The 19,554-nt window shown below is 42.4% G+C and overlaps 1 protein-coding gene and 1 non-coding gene across 2 annotated transcripts in view; both read right to left on the bottom strand.

Moving 5' to 3' along the window:
• Nucleotides 1-19,554, bottom strand: part of Khdc4 (KH domain containing 4, pre-mRNA splicing factor) — a 31,923-nt gene that overhangs the window by 11,209 nt on the left and 1,160 nt on the right. The window contains exons 3-10 of the mRNA XM_052732278.1: nucleotides 18,366-18,494; nucleotides 17,776-17,855; nucleotides 12,892-12,944; nucleotides 12,415-12,578; nucleotides 9,163-9,374; nucleotides 7,316-7,376; nucleotides 5,050-5,107; nucleotides 4,567-4,820 (exon numbers count right to left, since the gene is read on the bottom strand). Of these exons, the coding sequence (XP_052588238.1) occupies nucleotides 4,567-4,820; nucleotides 5,050-5,107; nucleotides 7,316-7,376; nucleotides 9,163-9,374; nucleotides 12,415-12,578; nucleotides 12,892-12,944; nucleotides 17,776-17,855; nucleotides 18,366-18,494 (1,011 nt within the window). The remainder of the gene's footprint in view (nucleotides 1-4,566; nucleotides 4,821-5,049; nucleotides 5,108-7,315; nucleotides 7,377-9,162; nucleotides 9,375-12,414; nucleotides 12,579-12,891; nucleotides 12,945-17,775; nucleotides 17,856-18,365; nucleotides 18,495-19,554) is intronic.
• Nucleotides 11,946-12,073, bottom strand: LOC128106815 (small Cajal body-specific RNA 4). The gene has a single exon (XR_008216862.1). It is a non-coding gene; the product is annotated as a small Cajal body-specific RNA 4 (non-coding RNA).

Raw genomic sequence — 19,554 nt, 5'->3', positions numbered from 1 at the left:
TTTGGGGAACAAAAAACATCACCCTTTAAAGTGAAATGTGAGGATTGAGGGAATCCCTGAAAGCGTCACAGCCAGCAGGGAAACAATCTGGGTGATGTAAGAATAAAACTTGGTCCAGCTTCACTTAGTTAGCAGGTATATTTTAGCCATATTTAAGCCCAGCACAATTCTGAGAAAAAGTTTCCTGATGACAATTAACTCATTCCCGTGAGTACAACAGAGCTTAAGACATGTTTTCACCGAAGCACTACAAAGCACATATGGCTTCTTCCATAAATATGGGTACTGTTGAATCAGAAACAATGCTCAAGATAAGGGTCTAGGGAGAATGAGGAAAACGTTAATAATGCCTGTGGGCCATGATTGGCCTGGCCCTAAGTTAACAGAAGTTACTCTGGCTGTAGTAAATACAGCTGGTATCTCTCATAGGAAGGGTATTAAGTACTGAGAAGAAATACTTGATAGTTAAGGGTGAAATTCTAGGATAAACAAAATGATATTCTGGGGATACAGGTGACGCCTGACCCTACAGAGGGCAAAGGACTGCCAGGTTGTAAACTACATCCTTTCCCAGGGTTCTGGGAGGAAGACAGGGTAAACATCTTCCTTTGAAGAGACAAGCCTGCATGATTAACTTTTCCTGGCTTCTCCAGGGCTTATCTATGTGTGCACACGGGCCTTTTCCCTCCACAGCAACAAAAATTTTAAATGTAAACTAAAAGTATAGAATAGTATTTGGAGATACAGGTGGGTGGAGCCATATATCTTTTAATTAACTATTAATAGTGTTCCATAACAGTTTTACCCTATGGACTATAAGAGATTTTTTAAGTAACATGACATAATTTTTTTATTTATTTGTTTTTCGAGACAGGGTTTCTGTGTGTTAACAGCCTTGGCTGTCCTGGAACTTGCTTTGTAGACCAGTCTGGCCTCAAATTCACAGAGATTCACCTGCCTCTACTTCCCAAATACTGGGATCATAAGCATGCACCACCACATCCAGCTGCAACTAACATTTTATAACTGCAAAACTTATTAAACCCTTTGCTAGTATAAATTGGACCATTATCATTAGTTGTAATGGGTCCTAGAAAAGAAAATGTATAATTCCATATATAGTTTTCTGGAGCCCCCAGAGACCCATGTCACACCTGTAACTGTGCTCTGAAGCTGACTAGATAGGAGGAGATATTATGCATGCCCTTAGTAAATTTTAGTACAGATTTCTATATACCTGACAGCAGAGAAGGTCCCAGACAAAGACAGCTGAAGTTCCAGGTGTCAAGCTGGTGTCTACTCATTACTAATTATGCATTAGAAGCTTAGAATAAAATAATGCCTTTATATTATATAAAATAATGGCTTTAATAGAGGATAGGCTTTTGCAGGCCCCTTTTAATTACCATCCTTGCCAGAGTCTGATCATTTATCAGACCAAGGGCAAGCATAAAACCTAAAAACAAGGGCTGGAGAGACGGCTCAAGGGTTAAGAGCACTGACTGTTCTTCCAGAGGACCCAGGTTCAATTTCCAGCATCCACATGGCAGCTAACAACTGTCTGTAACTCCAAGATCTAACACCCTCACACAGACATACATGCAGGCAAAACACCAATGTACATAATAATAAAATAAATTATTTTAAAAAAAAAAACACTTGGCCGGGCGGTGGTGGCGCACGCCTTTAATCCCAGCACTCGGGAGGCAGAGCCAGGTGGATCTCTGTGAGTTCGAGGCCAGCCTGGGCTACCAAGCGAGTCCCAGGAAAGGCGCAAAGCTACACAGAGAAACCCTGTCTCGAAAAACGGAAAAAAAACAAAACAAAACAAAAAACACTTAAAAACAAAAATTAACAATGGTTAATTGCCCAGCTAGGACAATTTCAATTTTGAGCCCAAGAAGACTTTTTTACTGGGTGATAGGATATTTAGAAGTACCTGAGAAATAATCAGAAAATCCTGAAGGAGAAAACAACCAAGTTTTACTACACAAGCATTAAAATACATATCCAGCCGATACTGCAAATGAAGTAAAAACATGAACAATATTGAAGTCTAACAGTTTCACAGAGGAAGAATTTGTTGGAAGGCTTTAAGACTTTAGTATTTAGTAGATAGTCTGATGTAAAAACTTTTAGGCTGTACCAAAACTATGATTTTAGGAGAAAACTTTCAAGTCATCTAATTTCTATGGAACACATTTTTGGTTTAATCCCCTTTGGCCTCCAAGAGATTTTAAGAAACATGTAATTATGTTTGCATTTTTAAGCCATTAAATATTTATTAAATATTTCTTAATATTTTCAAATCTTTTGGATTTTAATTTACTACCATTTATTTTTTTTAAATTCATCTTAAGCCTGTTCACATTTTTATTATTAAATTTTTTATATTGTACAAGAATATGAATTTTGCCAGGTGGTGGTGGTGGCGGCAGTGCACGCCTTCGATCCCAGCATTCAGGAGGCAGAGGTAGGTAGATCTGTGAGTTCAAAGCCAGCCTGGTCTACAGAGTGAGTTCCAGGACAGCCACGGCTGTTTCACTGAGAAATCTTGTCTCAAACGCCCCCCCCCAAATAAAAAGGAATGCGAATTTTAAGTTTTAGTAATAAAGATAAATTTTCTTATTTTGTTAATGCTGATGTTAAACTGACAAAGCAACAGTAAGCTTTGTATCAATGATTAAACACTTTAAATGTTATATGAAGCATAATTCTGAGGATTTTAAGAACCATTTATTAAGTAAGTATACCTGATTTTAAACAAACCACCTGTTTTTTGTTACTTTTTAATAAAGCTTGCACTCATGAATTATACTTGTACTTAGGATGACCGTAAGGACAGTTCTGAACACATTGAAAAATTTAATCATTTGGAAGGTTACTAACCATTAACTTGCATGTCTTCATTATCTTTAACAGTTTACAACAAGTAACACATTTAAACACAACGAAACTTTGGGAAAAAGTTTCCAGGTGACAACGAAGCTTTGGTTTCTGTTTTGTTTTGTTTTGTTTTTCGAGACAGGGTTTCTCTCTGTAGCTTTGGAGCCTGTACTGGAACTCACTTTGTAAACCAGGCTGGCCTCGAACTCACAGAGATCCACCTGCCTTTGCCTCCCGAGTGCTGGGATTAAAGGCGTGCGACACCACCGCCCGGCGAAGCTTTGGTTTCTACTGACCGAGAAACAGTGTTCAGGCTGAGAGCCTAGGGAGGAAGGATTTGTAATAAGCATAAATAAGTTCTAGTGACTAAGAGGATGCCTAGGATTTGGGGGGGGGATTCAGGTGAAGCCTGGCTCCATAGAATAGCAAAAGGTCACCATGTATCATTCACAGCCTTCTGGGTGGAAGACAGGCTTAACTATTCCAGAGTGCTATGCACTAACAGCTGTGGGTGGTGGCACACACCTTTAATCCAGCACTCAGAGGCAGAGGCAGAAGCAGACTGATCTCTGTGAGTTTAAGGATGACCTGATCTATAGAGCGAGTCAGAACTTCATAGTGAAACCCTCAAATAGCCTCTGTAGGCAACTGCACACACAGACAAATCCCTCCCTCGAGCCACACACATTCAAGGTTGGAAAAGGCTGAAAATCCCCCTGGAACTGGAATTACAGGTAGCAGTACGCAGCCTAGTGTGGAGGTTCTCTGCAAGAATCGAAAGCACTAACCACTGTGCCATCTCCCAAGCTTCCACCTGGGTTTTTTTTTTTTTTGGACACACGGTCTCTTGTTGACCAGAAACTCCCCAAGTAAGCTAAGTTGGCCAGTGGGCCCCAGGATTGACCTGTCTCTGCCTTCCCAAAACTGAATCCCAAGCACAAAACCTGGATTTGTCTTTTTTTTCTTTTTTTTTTTTTTTGGAGATAGGGTATCACTATGTAGTCCTTGCTGGCCTGAAATTCGAAGAGATCCACCTACTTCTGCCTCCCAAGTTTTCTATGCCCTTGTGATCATAAAGCTAAGGGCAGGAAACTAACTCTGACCTGCCCCTCATATCGTAATTAAAAGAATAAATTCACACTCAACAGGCATTTTCTACAGCTTTTGTACAGCAGCAACAAGAGTACCTTGACACAGACTGTACAGCCCCACAGTCTAAGACATTTGTCATTGAGTGCTTTATAGAAAGCCAATGAGGGGCTGGAGAGATGGCTCAGAGGTTAAGAGCACTGGCCGATCTTCCAGAGGTTCTTAGTTCAATTCCCAGCAACCACATGGTGGCTCACAACCATCTGTAATGAGATCTGGTGCCCTCTTCTGGCGTGCAGGCCTAACATTGTATACATAATAAATAAATAAATTTTTAAAAAAAAAAAAAAAGAAGAAAGCCAATGATCCCCACTTGAAACAGCTATCTGGGGGCAAGGCTTGTGAAGCTGACTAAAAACCGTGGGAACTAAGGATGTTACACACACGCATCATCCCAAGGTCCTCAGGAAGTTGGTGTGGGGACAGAAAAGACAACAGGGCACAATACAGAATAGGATTGACTTCTAGAAAGCACTTCCCCCAGTTTTTCAGAAGTTCAACAACAGCATACTGCACACGCTGGCATCCTACCTGGCCAGTGCTAGCTGGAGGTGGCACTTGTGTTATCGGATACTGTGTTGGCACAGGTGGGACTCCAGTAGGTAATGCTGGCAAGACTCCAGGTGCCAATGAAACAGCTGGTGGCACTATGCTTGGTACTCCATAGGGAGGCTGAACTGGCTGCTGAGGAGGGGGAACAACAGGGTAACCAGACTGATAGCCATTGGATGGATAATATGGTGGTTGAGGAGGGATACTACTTATAGCAGAGGGTTGTGTATAGCCTGAGGGGGAAGAAAAAAAGTGTTTAATCAGCTGCAGCAAAATGAAACATTTTACCTGATTATTAAACAACACCCAGGAAGATAAACACTGAGGCATGGATGACTTTCTAAATTACGCTAAGTTGAAGGGAACACCACCAGTGTCCTGGCACAACTAGTCTAGCCTCAGGATCACACTTAACCATAACTATCATTACCAAAATATTTTAACACTTTAAGCCATACACACCTGGTAAAGGTACAGCAGTATTAATTTGATTCACAAATCTAGAATATTCAGCATGAACCTGGAAAAGTAGGGTAAAATGGAAGTTAATAAAGGCCAGTCCCAAGTGATGTCATATTTATAGGGGTATGATTATATACAAAAACCAAAGCAATAATGAATTAAAGTATTTCCCCTATGCTCTGGTATGAATATGAATTAAGGGAACTATCAGCAAGAAACACAATCCTAAATACCCAAACTACTCAATCCTGGGGCACAAAATCATCCAGAAACCCACGGAATTAGAGAAATGACGAAAATTCCAAGTTATTAGCCTAAATGCTAAGAATTCATTTATTGCCAGGTGTGGTAGTAATCTAGCACTCAGGAGGCAGAGGCAGGAGAATCTCTGTGAGTTCAAGGCCAGCCTGGTCTACATAGTAAGTTCCAAGACAACCACGGCTACACACAAAGAAACCTTGTCTCAAAAAAAAAAACAAAAACAACAACAGCAGCAAAAAATATTAAGTCTTCTTCCCAATTGGTTCTTTGCATCTGCACAACCAATATACCACCCCCCACCCCCATTTGTTGCTACTAAAGGAGCCCTAAGGTTATTTGTTTATCAAGTAAAAAGAATTAGGGGCTGAGGACTCTGTGGGTGAGAATCTTGCTATGCAAGCACTGGGGACAGAGTTTACATAACCCTGCACTCAAATTAGAAAATAAGTCAGGGATGTATGACCCCAGCACTGGCAGGGAACAATTTACTGGCCAGGTAGTCCAGGCAAGCTGGTAAAGTACAGGTTCAGTGAAAGGTACTTCTGGTACTTTAGTGCTGTAAAGAGCTTTTAGTCATAAATGTGAGAGCTCTAGAATGTATGCCTAGAGCACACCAGTGTATCTAAAATTCTGACGTAACAGAGTATAGTTACTGCAAACCTACAGTCATTTCATAAGTTTGGTAGTTTTCTTTAAGTAACCATCAGCTTCAATGTTTTAGGCATTTAAGATTTCTTTTAGGTGTATGAGTTGTTTTGTCCGCATGTATGTGCACCATGTTCATGCCTACAGATGCTTTTCAGCCACCATGTAGTTGTGCATGAAACATGCATCCTTTTCAAGAGCCTAAGTGTTCTTAACCTCAAAGCCTCTAGAGGTTTTCACTAGGAGTTTATTTGGAATGCAAGAGAGGCTGAAAGAATTTCAGTATTTACGTTAACTAACCTATTCAAATGATTTGGTAATGACATCTATCAGTTTCTTCAAGTGCATTTTGTTTTGTTTGTGTTTTATTTTATTATATTAGACAGGGTTTCACTGTGCAACTCTGGATAGCTTGGAACTTGCTATGTAGAACAGACTGTCCTTGAGCACACAAATCTGTCTGCCTCTACTTCCCGAGTACTGGGATTAGAAACGTGTGCCAACACTTGGCTAACTTAAATACATTTTCTCAACTGTCACCAACTAGTGAAATCATTGTTATACTTTTCCTTTGTGCTCATTTGCTACACAAATAGTCCGTATAATCAAAGACACTAGTCTAACATTCCATGTTAAATTACTGCCATGGTCAGTGTCTTAGTTAGGGTTTCCTCAGCCTACTTTCTCATAAAACCCAACAGCCCAGGGATGGCACCATCCACAATGGCCTGGGCCTTCCCCCATCAATCACTAATTAAGAAAATGTCCTACAGTCTTATCTTTCTCTAGCCCCCTCCCCTTTTTGGTGTTTTTTTGTTGTTGTTGTGGTGGTGGTGGTTGTTTTTTCTGAGACAGGGTTTCTCTGTGTAGCTTTGGAGCCTGTCCTAGGACTCGCTCTGTAGACCAGGCTGGCCTCAAACTCAGATATCCACTTGCCTCTGCCTCCTGAGTGCTGGGACTAAAGACATGCGCCACCACCGCCTGGCTCTCCAGTCCTATCTCAGAGGTATTTTCTCAATTGAGGCTTCCTCCCCTCTAGTGACTCTACGTTTCATGAAGTTGACATAAAATTAGCCAGTACAGTCAGCATCACTATATGTAATGTAGACTTCTAGCACATCAGAGATACATCTGCCTGCCTCTACCTCCAGAGTGCTGGGATTGAAGGTATGTGTCACCAAGGCCTGGCTTGCAGTTAAGTTTTAACATAGCTTAATTACAATTTAATGAAACTATGATACATCTTAATTTACTTTTTAAAGATCATGTCCAGGAGGAGCTGGTTTTAGGTCAGTGCTAGAGTCCACAACTGTACACATGGTACCCTGATTTCAATCCCCAGCCATACAAACAAACTCACTGTTTGTAAGAGATTCTCACAGAGCTTCTTGGCAGCAGCCAGGCCTTCAGGTTTGGGATGACTACAAATAAAGAATAAACCACAAAATCAAAAGATCAAAAGAATAAAATACCAGTCTTATTTTCTCTTTTTATGCTATTATACACACTTACTTTAGTATATTCATTATAGCTCAAATCTAGCCCTCTGCAGCCATTTAAAAGGAACACAAACATAAGGCCTTATTTGGTTTGTTTATTTTTGTCATTTTGAAACAGAGTCTCACTATGTAGCTCTGACAGTCCTGGAACTGTGTAAATCAGCCTTTGCATCCCAAGTGCTAGTATTAAGTGGATACAACACCACACATGTTTAGCAAAATAAGTCTTTTAAGTTATAACTAATATACCATTGCCACATATATTTTATAGTACCCCTTCTTGGATAATGGTACTTTTTGATATAAAGAGACAATGGGGGATTGGGGCTGGAGAAACTGTTCAGCAGTTAAGGGCAGTTACTGCTCTTCCAAAAGACCTGGGTTCGATTCCCAGAACCTACATAGTAGTTCACAACCATCCTTAACTCCAGTTCCAGGTGATTCGGTATCTCTTCTGGATTCCTTCTGCACCAGGTACAAAGTACAAATACACACGAGTAGACAAAACATTTAAACACAAAAAATAAAAGAGAGGAGGGGGAAGAGAAAAACTGATTCTGGTGTCACTCATAATCTCAGCACGTGGAAGGTAGAGACAGGAAGATCAGAAATTCAGTCACCCTGGACTACATGATAAATTCAAGATCAGTACAATCTACATGAAATCCTGTCCAAACATTAAAATAAAACAGCTTAAGACAGGTGTGGTGCTGATGCATGCCTTTAATCCCAACACTCTGGAGGCAGGCCAACCTGGTGTAGACTGAGTTCTAGGACAGTCAGGGCTATGCAGGATTGAAGGTGTGTGCCACCATCGCCCAACCCACAATTAACCCTTCTAATTCAACTTTTAAAAAAAAAATTTAAAAATAGATTCCTTTATTTTTAATTTATGTATAAAAGTGTTTTGTCTGTATAGATCTTTGTACTAAATATGTAAATTGCCTGTGAAGGCCAAAAAGAGGGTGTTGACCCAAGGGGAACTTGAGTCACAGACTGTTGTGAGCCACCATTTAGGTGCTAGGAATCAAACCCATGTCCTGTAGAACAGTAAGTGTTCTTAACTGCTGAACCATCTGTCCAACCCAAGCTATTCTAAATTCTTAAAATTATATATATGCATCATTAATACATATTCATTATATGTAGGTATGCTGGGTGGCAGTGGCCCATTCCTTTAATCCAAGCACTCAGGAGGCAGAGGTAGACAGATCTGTCTCACTTTGAGGCCAGTCTGGGCTACAGAGTTCCAGGACAGCCAGGGCTATTACTCAGAGAAACCCTGTCTCCAAAAAAACAAAAAAGAAAGAAAAAAATAAAGGTATGTTCGTGTACAGGTGCCTTCAGAGGCCAAAGGCATATCCCCCGGAACTCAATTTACAGATGGATATAATCCATTCTACCTGAGTGCTAGGAACCAAACCCATGTTCTCAGGGAGAACACCAAGTGCTCATAACTGGGGAACCATCTTCCCCATTCCAACAATTTAGTAATTTCTATTAACTAGTTATAAAGAGTTACAAGACATCACATACACAAAGATGACCTTGGAATCCTGATTCTCCTGTTTCCACATCTGAGTGCAAGGATTACAGACCTTCACCACACCAGAATTTCACATTATTACAGTCTATTTTCTCTTGTTCTTTATGAAGTAGTCCAGCCTGTAGTGAGGAGGATTTGTAAGTTCTCTGCTCTTATCCATACCTGATATAAATATACATGGGTTCAAACGCTTCTCGGCCCGATGCTGGCTCAATGCAGCCTGAACCTTTGCCTCGTAAAAAGACCTTGGCACCTGTTTCAATTTGAATGTGTTGCAGATAGGAGCAGCCTGGACCTTCCACTTTCTCCTTAACATTAAATGTGGGCACAGCATGTTCTAGTCCCACAAATAATTTATCTTGAACATAATGCATCTGTAAGAGAACAGAATATTTTGATTAGTATAGAGGAACAATAATGAAATAAGCTTGTAGAAAACTATTATACAAAGTAGTATAATCCTGTATATACTTAGGGTCACTTACACATGGATCCTCAAAAATTTCTATCATAATCTCCAAGATTACCTTTTGGAGAAAAGGTGAAGCCACAGCTCAGTTGTCCTGAAATTCCCTATGCAGCCTAGGCTGGTCTCATAATCTCAACCCTCTTCCCTCAGCCTCCTAAGGAAACTTAACAGTGGTGTGTTTACACCAAGTTGATCAAGGTTAGACTTGTGGCTGCTAATAGTTAACTATTAACATACCTCAGAAGAAGGAACCTCAATTTAAGAGTTGCCTCTATCAGACTGCTTATGGGCACTCTATAAGACATTTTCTTGATTGTTAATTGATGCAGAAAACCCAACCCTAGGCAGGTAGAACTGCGCTGTGTTAAAAAGATAGCTGAAGCCAGGCAGTGGTAGTGCATACCTTTAATCCCAGCACTCGGGAGGCAGAAGCAGGAGAATCTCTGTGAGTTCGAGGCCAGCATGGGCTACAGAGTGAGTTCCAGGAAAGGCACAAAGCTACCCAGAGAAACCCTGTCTTGAAAAACAAAAAACAAAACAAAAGGAAAAAAAAGATAGCTGAGCCCATTGTGATGGCATATGCTTTTAATCCCAACATTCAGGGAGGCAGAAGCAGATGATCTCTGCGAATTCGAGGCCAGCCTGGTCCACTGAAGTTCCAGGACAGCCAGAGCTATATACTGCTACCCTAGGAGGGAAATTGGGGAGGGGAGCCACAGCTGAGCTTTTCTGGTAGTGAACTGAGACTGTGTCTCTCACAAAGGCTCTCCATCATCCCTTTCCAGAAGAGGAAACACAAGAAGCAGTACCTGGTGCAGAGCCCCGATTCCTACTTTATGGATGGGAAATGCCCAGGATGCTATCAAATCCCCATGGTCTTTAGCCATGCACAAACAGTAGTCTTGTGTGTTGGCTGCTCCATGGTCTTCTGTCAGATTAAAGGAGGAAAATCAAAGCTGACAGAGGGATGCTCCTCCAAGGAGGAAGCAGCACTAAACTCAAAATGAGTGGGAACCATCCTAGTTAACATATTTTAGATATATAAAAAAGGAACGGAGAGCCAGCTAGTGGTGGAGCACACCTTTAATCCCAGCACTCAAGAGGCAGAGGCAGGCGGATCTCTGAGTTTGGGGCCAGCCTGGTCTACAGAGTGAGATCCAGGACAGCCAGGGCTGTTATACAGAGAAACCTTATCTCAGGGAGAAAAAAATAGAAAGCAAGGGAGAGAAAGGAAAAGAGGGAAGGAGGGAAGAAAGGAGGGAGGGAGCTGAGCAAGCTACGAAAGCAAGCCAGTGAGCAGCATTCCTCCACAGGTTCCTGCTTGCCTTTCTCTCTTGGCATCCATCCATGATGGAATATACCCTGAAAGCTGAGATTTACCCTGTCTTCAAGTTGCTTTTGGTCATGTTTCTCATAGCAACAGCATATAAACTGGAAAAAGGCCTGGGCCATATGCCCAGCTTTCAAGGAGGTTCTAGTGTCTAAGAATGTAGCTTGATCGGTGTAGAATGCTTGCCTAGCACCACATAAATAGGACATGGTAGCATATGGTGATAATTCCTGACATGGAGGTGGAAGCAGGGGGATCATAAGTTTCTTGTCATTCTTTGTGACATAGTGAGTTCAAATACAGCTAGGAACTTCTAAGACCCTATATCTTTGAGGTTTTTTTGTTTGTTTTTCACGACGGGTTTCTCTGTGTAGTCCTAGCTGTCCTGGAACTTACTCAGTAGATCCACCTGCCTCTGCCTCCAGAGTGCTGGGATTAAAGGTGTATGCCACCACACCCGGCTCTAAGACCTGTATCTTAATAAAGATTAGATTTGTGGGGCTGGGGATATACCAGTTAGCAGGGTGGTAGCCCAGCATGCATGAAGCCCTTGGCTGGACCCCAGCAGTGCATTAAAAAAAAAACAAGCATGGTGGCACCTATTCTAGCACTTAGGGAGAGGCAGAAGCAACAGAAGTCAAGGTTGCTGAGCTAGTCTGGGGTACATGATGAGAACTTATGGTAACAGAAGTATAGCTTAGGGGAAGAGTATTTGCCTAGCATATTCAAAGCCCTGTTTGACCAAACTAGCAATACAAAACTACAAAACCTGGCCGGGCGGTGGTGGCACACGCCTTTAATCCCAGCACTTGGGAGGCAGAGGCAGGCGGATCTCTGTGAGTTCCAGGCCAGCCTGGTCTACAGCGTGAGATCCAGGAAAGGCGCAAAGCTACACAGAGAAACACTGTCTCGAAAAACCAAAAAAAAAAAAAAAAAAAAAAAACTACAAAACCTAAAACCTTTCATGTTCATGTACCTATCTCACTCCCTCAACTACAAAATAAATTATTCTAGTCAGTAACACACACACACACACACACACACACACACACACACACACACCAGAATAGTGTTGAGTAAGTATACCCACTTTTCTTCAACAGATGTTAAATTTAAAAAAAAAAAATTTGCAAAGACAGCACAGGAAAATGTTGGGTAGTACAGTCCGCCCTGTGGGTTTCTCCAGTAAGGGCTGCTCTCACCACCCCTTTGTCTAGGAGGAATGTATCAGCAAAGTCTTGCTTCATCAGACTCAGCCTTCTTGGTCCTCCAACTGTCAGTTTTTAAATGCAACTTAAAACACTATCTTTACACTACACAATATGTATACCCTTTGACCTACCAACGCCCCTTTTAAATCCTCATTCTGAAGATATGTATTTAGATGGCATTAGATAGTCCATAACATTTTAGAATACCAACAGCAGCCTAGCTTACATGCTTTCAATTCCAAAACCCAGACAGCCAGAACTACAGAAGACCCTGCCTCAAAAAATACATATAAACAAACAAGATAAAAAAGCAGGTAATTCTCAGGGTGGAACTTCAGCATTGTTTTTCTTACTATGTATTATTTTGTATAGACATTTTTGTAGAACTAACAACCAAAACCTACTCCTGACTGGAAGGCAGGCTTCTGGTTAATAGCAGGAGACAGCTGAGCAATGGGAGCCGGCTGGTGGTAGACAGTGACTGTTGCTCCATTAAAAGTTGGACTTGTCCCTGTGGCAGCCTTCACCACTCCATTAGTGATTATTTCTTTAATTCGGTTTACAGCTCCTAGGGGAAATTACAGACAGTGAGATACTACACGAGGGGCTGGAAATACAGCTCAGTTAGTAATAAACTAACCATAGCAAAGAATGAATTGACTAGCCTATAAACACAGGCCAATGTTCATTTCTATAACCTCACTTCAATTTTCAGATTACACAAATATGCTGCCCCCATCTGTCTAAACCCTCATATACCACTGATGAAATTCATAAACAGTAGTTAAAGAGCAGTTATCAAGGACAGTACATTGATGTTGTCATAGTTTTGATATTTACAAGTTTCGTACATAGAAGTCACACATGAGCCAAATACTTACTGTCTACTAACTCCCGTGTCTGCCCCTGAACATGAAGATACAATGGACGATCCCTATAGAGAGAAATGTAAAAGATTGATCCCAGAGCTGCGGAGACAGATCAGTTGGTAAAGCAAAGACCTGAGTCTGATCCCTTAAAACCCACTTTTAAAGACCAGGTATGCAATTCTAGTACTGACAAAGTAGAGAAAGGAGAGACCCTGGGGGCTCACTCGTCAGCCAGCCTGGCCTACTTAAGTCCCGCCAGCAGAGAACCAACCTGCCTTTGAAAATGGCTACCAGAACCAGGCATGGTGGTTTGGGTTTTTTTGAATCCCAGCCCTCAGGAGGCAGAGGCAGATGGATATCTGTGAGTTCAAGGGCAGCCTGGTCTACAGTGAGCTCTAGGACACCCAGAGCTACACAAACAAACCCTATCTCAGAGGGGGGGAAGGAGTACTTCCAGCTTTTGCAGAGGATCTGAGTTTGGTTCTCAGCTCCTGTACATAACATACATAAAAGAAAAACTCTCACATACATAAAATAAATACATTTCAAAACAAATAACACAGCTTCAGAGGAACAATAACTGAGGTTGTCCTCACCCCCACACGCACACATGAACTCACAAAAAGGCTGATCCTGAACTGGTCAAAACCTAGTTAAGGGTTGGAGAGATGGCTCAGCAGTTAGGAACACTAGCTGCCCTTCCAGAGGGCCTGGGCTCAATTCCCAGCACCCACACAGCAGCTCACAACTCCAGTTCCATGAGATCTCACACCTTCATACCAACACACTTAAAAATAGTTAATTTAAAAAAAAAAAAAAGGGGGCTGGAGAGATGGCTCAGAGGTTAAGAGCACTGACTGCTCTTCCAGAGGTCCTGAGTTCAATTCCCAGCAACCACATGGTGGCTCGCAACCATCTGTAATAAGATCTGGTGCCCTCTTCTGGCCTGCAGTCATACATGCTGTATACATAATAAATAAATAAATCTTAAAAAAAAAAAAAAAAAAAAAAGTATGAAAAAAAAAAAAAAAAAAAAAAAAAACCTAGAGTAAAATGGGTCATCGATTCTAAGGTGCAGCACTTAAAAGGGCCTGCCTGATGTTAGTTATTTCCTAGCATCCTTGAAGCCCTCACAACTGCATAAACTGGGTATGATCACGTACCTGTGATAGCAGCAGAGGCAGGAGGGTCACAAGCTCATGGTCATCAAAGCCAGTCTGAGCCCAGACCCTTATCAAACCCAATCAAACAAAACGAAACTCCTCAGTTTTAGAAATCTATTCTTGAATTTTGTTATTTGTTTCTTGAGGCAGGGTCTCCATATATCCCCCAGATAGGTCTCAAACTCATGGCAATCCTCCTGCCTCCACCTCTCAAGTGCCAGACTACAGCTATTCTCATTGCTCAAAGATAATTGATGCTGGGTTTCATTATACACACCTCTAATCCCAGGTACTACTAAGAGCCAAGAGGACTACAAGTTTGACACCAGCCTCGGCAACTCAGCAAGATGTTTTAAAGTAAAAAGTAAGAGACTGAGCCAGGCATGATGGTGCACAACTTTAATCCCAGCACTTGGGAGGCAGAGGCAGGCAGATCTCTGAGTTCGAGGCCAGCCTGGTCTACAGAGCGAGTTGCAGCACAGCTAGGGTTACAGAAAAACCTTGTCTTGAAAGACAAAAACAAAAAGTCAGAGACTGAGAAGATTATTCAACAGTTAAGAGCAGCTGTTGCTCTTTTAGAGGACCCCACTCAATTCCTAGCACTCCTACCAGACTGTTCACAACTGCCTCCAAGTCTGGTTCCAGAGAATCTGACCCTCCTGTCTGGCCCTGTGGGAACTTGCCCGCACATGGTGCAGACAGACAAGCTCGCACAAACATAAATTAAATTAAAATACAAAATAAAAGTCAGGTGTGGTTGTTTATAACTATAATCCTAGCACTCAAAAGGCTGAGGTAAAAAGATCACATCAGTCTGAGGTTGACCACCATCAAATGGGCTACAAAGATATCCTGATCTAAAAAATTCTAAGAAGGCTGGAAAAATGGCCAGCCCAGTGGGTTAAGAGTGCTTGTTGTAGAAGCAAGAAAGCCTGAATTCAACTTCCTAGCACCCACAAAAAAGCTCGAAATTAGTACCTGTACCTATGATTCCAGAGTTGAGAGACAGAGATAGGCAAATCTCAGGAGCTTGCTGGCCAGCCAACCTAGCCATAAATGTTAAGTCTCAGTTTCAGTCAGAGACACTGCTCAAAATATAAAATAAAGATAATCTGGCTCCTTTTGCCTGTACCAGGCTTTGTGCACTCACATACAGAGAAGAGGAAAGAGTGGAGGAAGCTAGCTAACTAGAAGCTAGTTAGATGACTCAGAGTGAAGAAGAAAAAAAAGAGTCTGTCATACAAATATGAGGACCTAGATGTGAATGCTCTCAAAGTCAGGAACTGGAGGGGTGGGGAGACAGGAAGGTCCTTGGGGACTCACTGGCCAGTCAGTTTAGTAAAAATAGTGCCTTGCAGGTTCAGTGAGAGCACGTCTCAGAAAGTGGGAAACCCAAAACACCCCATTGTCAACTTGTGGTCTCCTTACATGAACATGAACACAGACGAATGCGCACCAGGCATGGTGATAGGCACCTGCAATCCTAGCGCTGTAAGAGGATCGGGAGTTCAAGGTCATACTCAACTATGTATCAAGATGGAGGACAGGAAGAGTTACAAGAGACCTTGTCTTACAACTGACAGTATAAAGAAATCTTACATATACCGAGTGGTGGCACAGACCTTTAATCCCAGCAGAGTGAGGCAGAGGCAGGTGGATCTCTGTGAGTTCCAGGCCAGCCTGGTCTACAGAGTGAGTTCCAGGACAGCTGGTTCTACACAGATACACAGAGAAACCCTGTCTTAAAAAATCAAAACATTGCCGGGCGGCCTGGTCTACAGAGCGAGATCCAGGAAAAGGCGCAAAGATACACAGAGAAACCCTGTCTTAAAAAATCAAAACATTGCCAGGCGGTGGTGGCGCACGCCTTTAATCCCAGCACTCGGGAGGCAGAGCCAGGCGGATCTCTGTGAGTTCGAGGCCAGCCTGGTCTCCAAAGCGAGTTCCAGGAAAGGCGCAAAGCTACACAGAGAAACCCTGTCTCGAAAAACCAAAACCAAAACAAAACAAAACAAAACAAAAAAAAAATCAAAACATTGCCGGGCGGCCTGGTCTACAGAGCTAGAACCAGGAAAAGGCGCAAAACTACACAGAGAAACCCTGTCTCAAAAAAACCAAAAAAAAAAAAAATCAAAACATTAGGGGCTGGAGAGATGGCTCAGAGTTTAAGAGCACTGGCTGCTCTTCCAAAGGTCCTGAGTTCAATTCCCAGCAACCACATAGTGGCTCACAACCATCTGTGATGAGATTTGGTGCCCTCTTCTGGCCTGCAGGCACACATGCTGTATACATAATAAATAAATCTTTAAAAAAAAAAATCAAAACATTAAAAGAAAAAAAAGGAAAAGAAAGAAAAGCTATCTTACATACCAGCTAATAGAAGGGAAAACATGAAACTATAAAACTGAGGTTAACTAGATACCTGTAACTATCACGGGCTAAAAAATAAAAGTGAAGGGTCTGCAAATGTAGCTCAGTGTTTAAGCCTGTGTTTAGTTAGTATGTAAACTACTAGGTTCACTCCTCAGTAGGAGAGGGAGAAGGAGTAGGCTTTACAACAAAATACAAGCCCTTTTGTGGGTCCCCCTAGGTATTCCTGACCAGCCAAGAACTCACAACAAAGACCAGGCTTCACACACTTGGAGACAATTTCTATAGGAAAGGGGTGTATGTGTGCGTTAGAGAGAGAGAGAGAGAGAGAGAGAGAGAGAGAGAGAGAGAGAGAGTGAGAGAGAGTGAGAGTGAGTTAGTTCCTGTGTACAGGGAACAAAGAAAGCCAGAGGTTAACCCAAGTTTTTTTAGGGAGTTTTTTGTTTTTTTTTTTTTAATGTGTATGGGTCTTCTGCATCCACGTCTATAAACCACATGCATACCTGGTGCCCACGAGGGCCCAAAAAGGATACTGGATCTCCTGGAACTGGAGTTATAGATGGTTGTAAGTCACCATGTGGTGCTGGGCATTGACCACAGGTCTTCAAGAGTAGAAAGTGCTCTTAACTACTGAGTTATCGATTCAGCCCAGAATGGCCACTCTTGGTTTGTTGGTTTGTTTGTTTAAACAAAGTCTCTCAATAGGACCTAGAGCTTACCAATTCAGCTATTCTGGCTGCCCAGCAAGCCCAGGGATCCATCTTTCTGCCTCAGTCATCCAGAGATGAGATTATAAACACAGTACTGGGGTGTTCAAATTCCATTCCTCATGCTTTCACTATAAGCACTTTAAGAGACTGAGTTATCTCTCCAGCCCAGGAACAATGTTTAAGCATTAATCATTGTAATATTCTTTCATGGTTTTTTTCTCTCCTTAAAAACTGTGAAATGAGCCGGGCGGTGGTGGCACACGCCTTTAATCCCAGCACTCGGGAGGCAGAGCCAGGTGGATCTCTGTGAGTTCGAGGCCAGCCTGGGCTACCAAGTGAGTTCCAGGAGAGGTGCAAAGCTACACAGAGAAACCCTGTCTCGAAAAACCAAAAAAAAAAAAAAAAACTGTGAAATGAAAGCCGGGCGGTGGTGGCACACACCTTTAATCCCAGCACTCGGGAGGCAGAGCCAGGCGGATCTCTGTGAGTTCGAGGCCAGCCTGGTCTCCAAAGCGAGTTCCAGGAAAGGCGCAAAGCTACACAGAGAAACCCTGCCTCGAAAAAACAAAAAAAAAAAAACCAAAACACCGATTCCCTAAGAAAAGAAAACATGGCGTGGACATCTTGTTTTCCCCAAACCACAGGACACACACCCAGGTCCCACTTTGGCCTTCTCCTCAGTCGTCATGAACCTTCCTCGAGTCGACACAGCAGCCCCACTCAGTCGACTGATCTAAAAGTAGAAACATTCTATTAAAAATGACAGACAAGTACTAAAACACTACAAATACACATAACTATGAATTAAAAATAAAACTCGCTGGGCGGTGGTGGCACACGCCTTTAATCCCAGCACTCGGGAGGCAGAGCCAGGCGGATCTCTGTGAGTTCGAGGCCAGCCTGGACTACCAAGTGAGTTCCAGGAAAGGCGCAAAGCTACACAGAGAAACCCTGTCTCGAAAAACCAAAAAAATAAAAAATAAAAAATAAAATAAAAATAAATAAATAAATAAAAATAAAACTCTGGTGTGGTTTTAAGGCATTTCTCCCGAACAGAGCAGGACTACTCCATTTATTTCACCAAATACAAATTGTCCTGTATCTGAAATTCTGACCCGGGGAAGTCACCCACATCTGTTTCATTAGTATCCTCTGCAGTTAAACCCAAACCACCCATCAACACTGTGTTCAGGAGTGTCTGAAGTCCCCGGCCCCCTCCCTGATTCCGAAGTCACACACACACCTCATCCTGAGTCTGTCCTCGGGTCAGCAAGTTCCTACAGGTCAGAGGCACGTCGTTGATCTCCACTTCAGCCACCACCAGGTCATCTTTGCTTTTACTGCTACTTAGGCCTTTGCCAGGGGCCTGCAGCTACAGAACAGAAAAAGCCAATCAAGGGGTTTTTTGTTTTGTTGATATATATAGATATATATATTTGTTTGTTTTTCAAGATAGGGTTTCTCTGCATAACAGCACTGGCTATCCTGGAACTTGCTTTGTAGACCAGGCTGGCCTTGAACTCAGAGATCTACCTGCCAATCTCCTGAGTGCTGGGATTAAAGATGTGTGCCTCCACCACCACAGCCCGTATAAAAAAATGCATAGCCTCCACTGGCCTTGAACTGGCGATCCTCCTGCCTCAGCCTCCTTCAGCAAATACTACTGGCATGTGCCACCACAACTGGTACCTCATATATTTTTATGGTATTAAAGAAACTACAGACCAGAAGGTAAATTAAGAGTTAGAGTTATGATGCTTTATATTTTGCATTTTATGGCAAAGCAAAGTTTCACTGTAAATCAGCTGGCCTCGAGATTTGCTTGCCTCTGCCTCCCAAGTGCTGGGATTAAAGACGTGTGCCACTACCGCCAGGCTACAGAAATAACATTTTTACAAATTATTTTAGCTCTTGAGAGATGGCCACTCATGATGGCCAAGCATGAGGACTGAGTTTTAATTCCCAGAATACATGAACCAAGCCAAATGCGGTAGCTTGCATTTATAATCTCCAGGCCCCTACAGCAAGACAGGGACAGACACAGGAGAGTCCCTGGAGCTCAAACGCCAGCTAGCCTGACACATACACAACAGAGACCCTGACTCAAACAAGGTGGGCGTGAGGGCTGACACCAAGGTTATCTCTAACCTCTGATGCTCACCATGGCAATGTGCACGTGCGTGTGCTCCTGACAAACACTTGTGCATGCCATATACAACACACATACACCTGAGCGTTAGGAAGATGCTAAGCTCAGAGGGTTTAGGTGGTTACTGCCAAGCCTGACGGAAGACTGAGATGCCCTACATAGACACCCAAATGCTAGGATACACCAAGATACACATACACATAAGTATTTTTAAACACATACACATGATTTACCTGAACTTTCATGTATCAGGAATTGATTGCTTTCAATCACTACAAAAATT

Source organism: Peromyscus californicus, unplaced genomic scaffold (genome assembly GCF_007827085.1).
Source record: "Peromyscus californicus insignis strain IS unplaced genomic scaffold, ASM782708v3 Scaffold_9__1_contigs__length_137607984, whole genome shotgun sequence".
NCBI lineage: Eukaryota > Metazoa > Chordata > Mammalia > Rodentia > Cricetidae > Peromyscus > Peromyscus californicus.
Note: the sequence above shows the minus strand (reverse complement) of the source record. Positions and strands in the feature narration are given on the sequence as shown.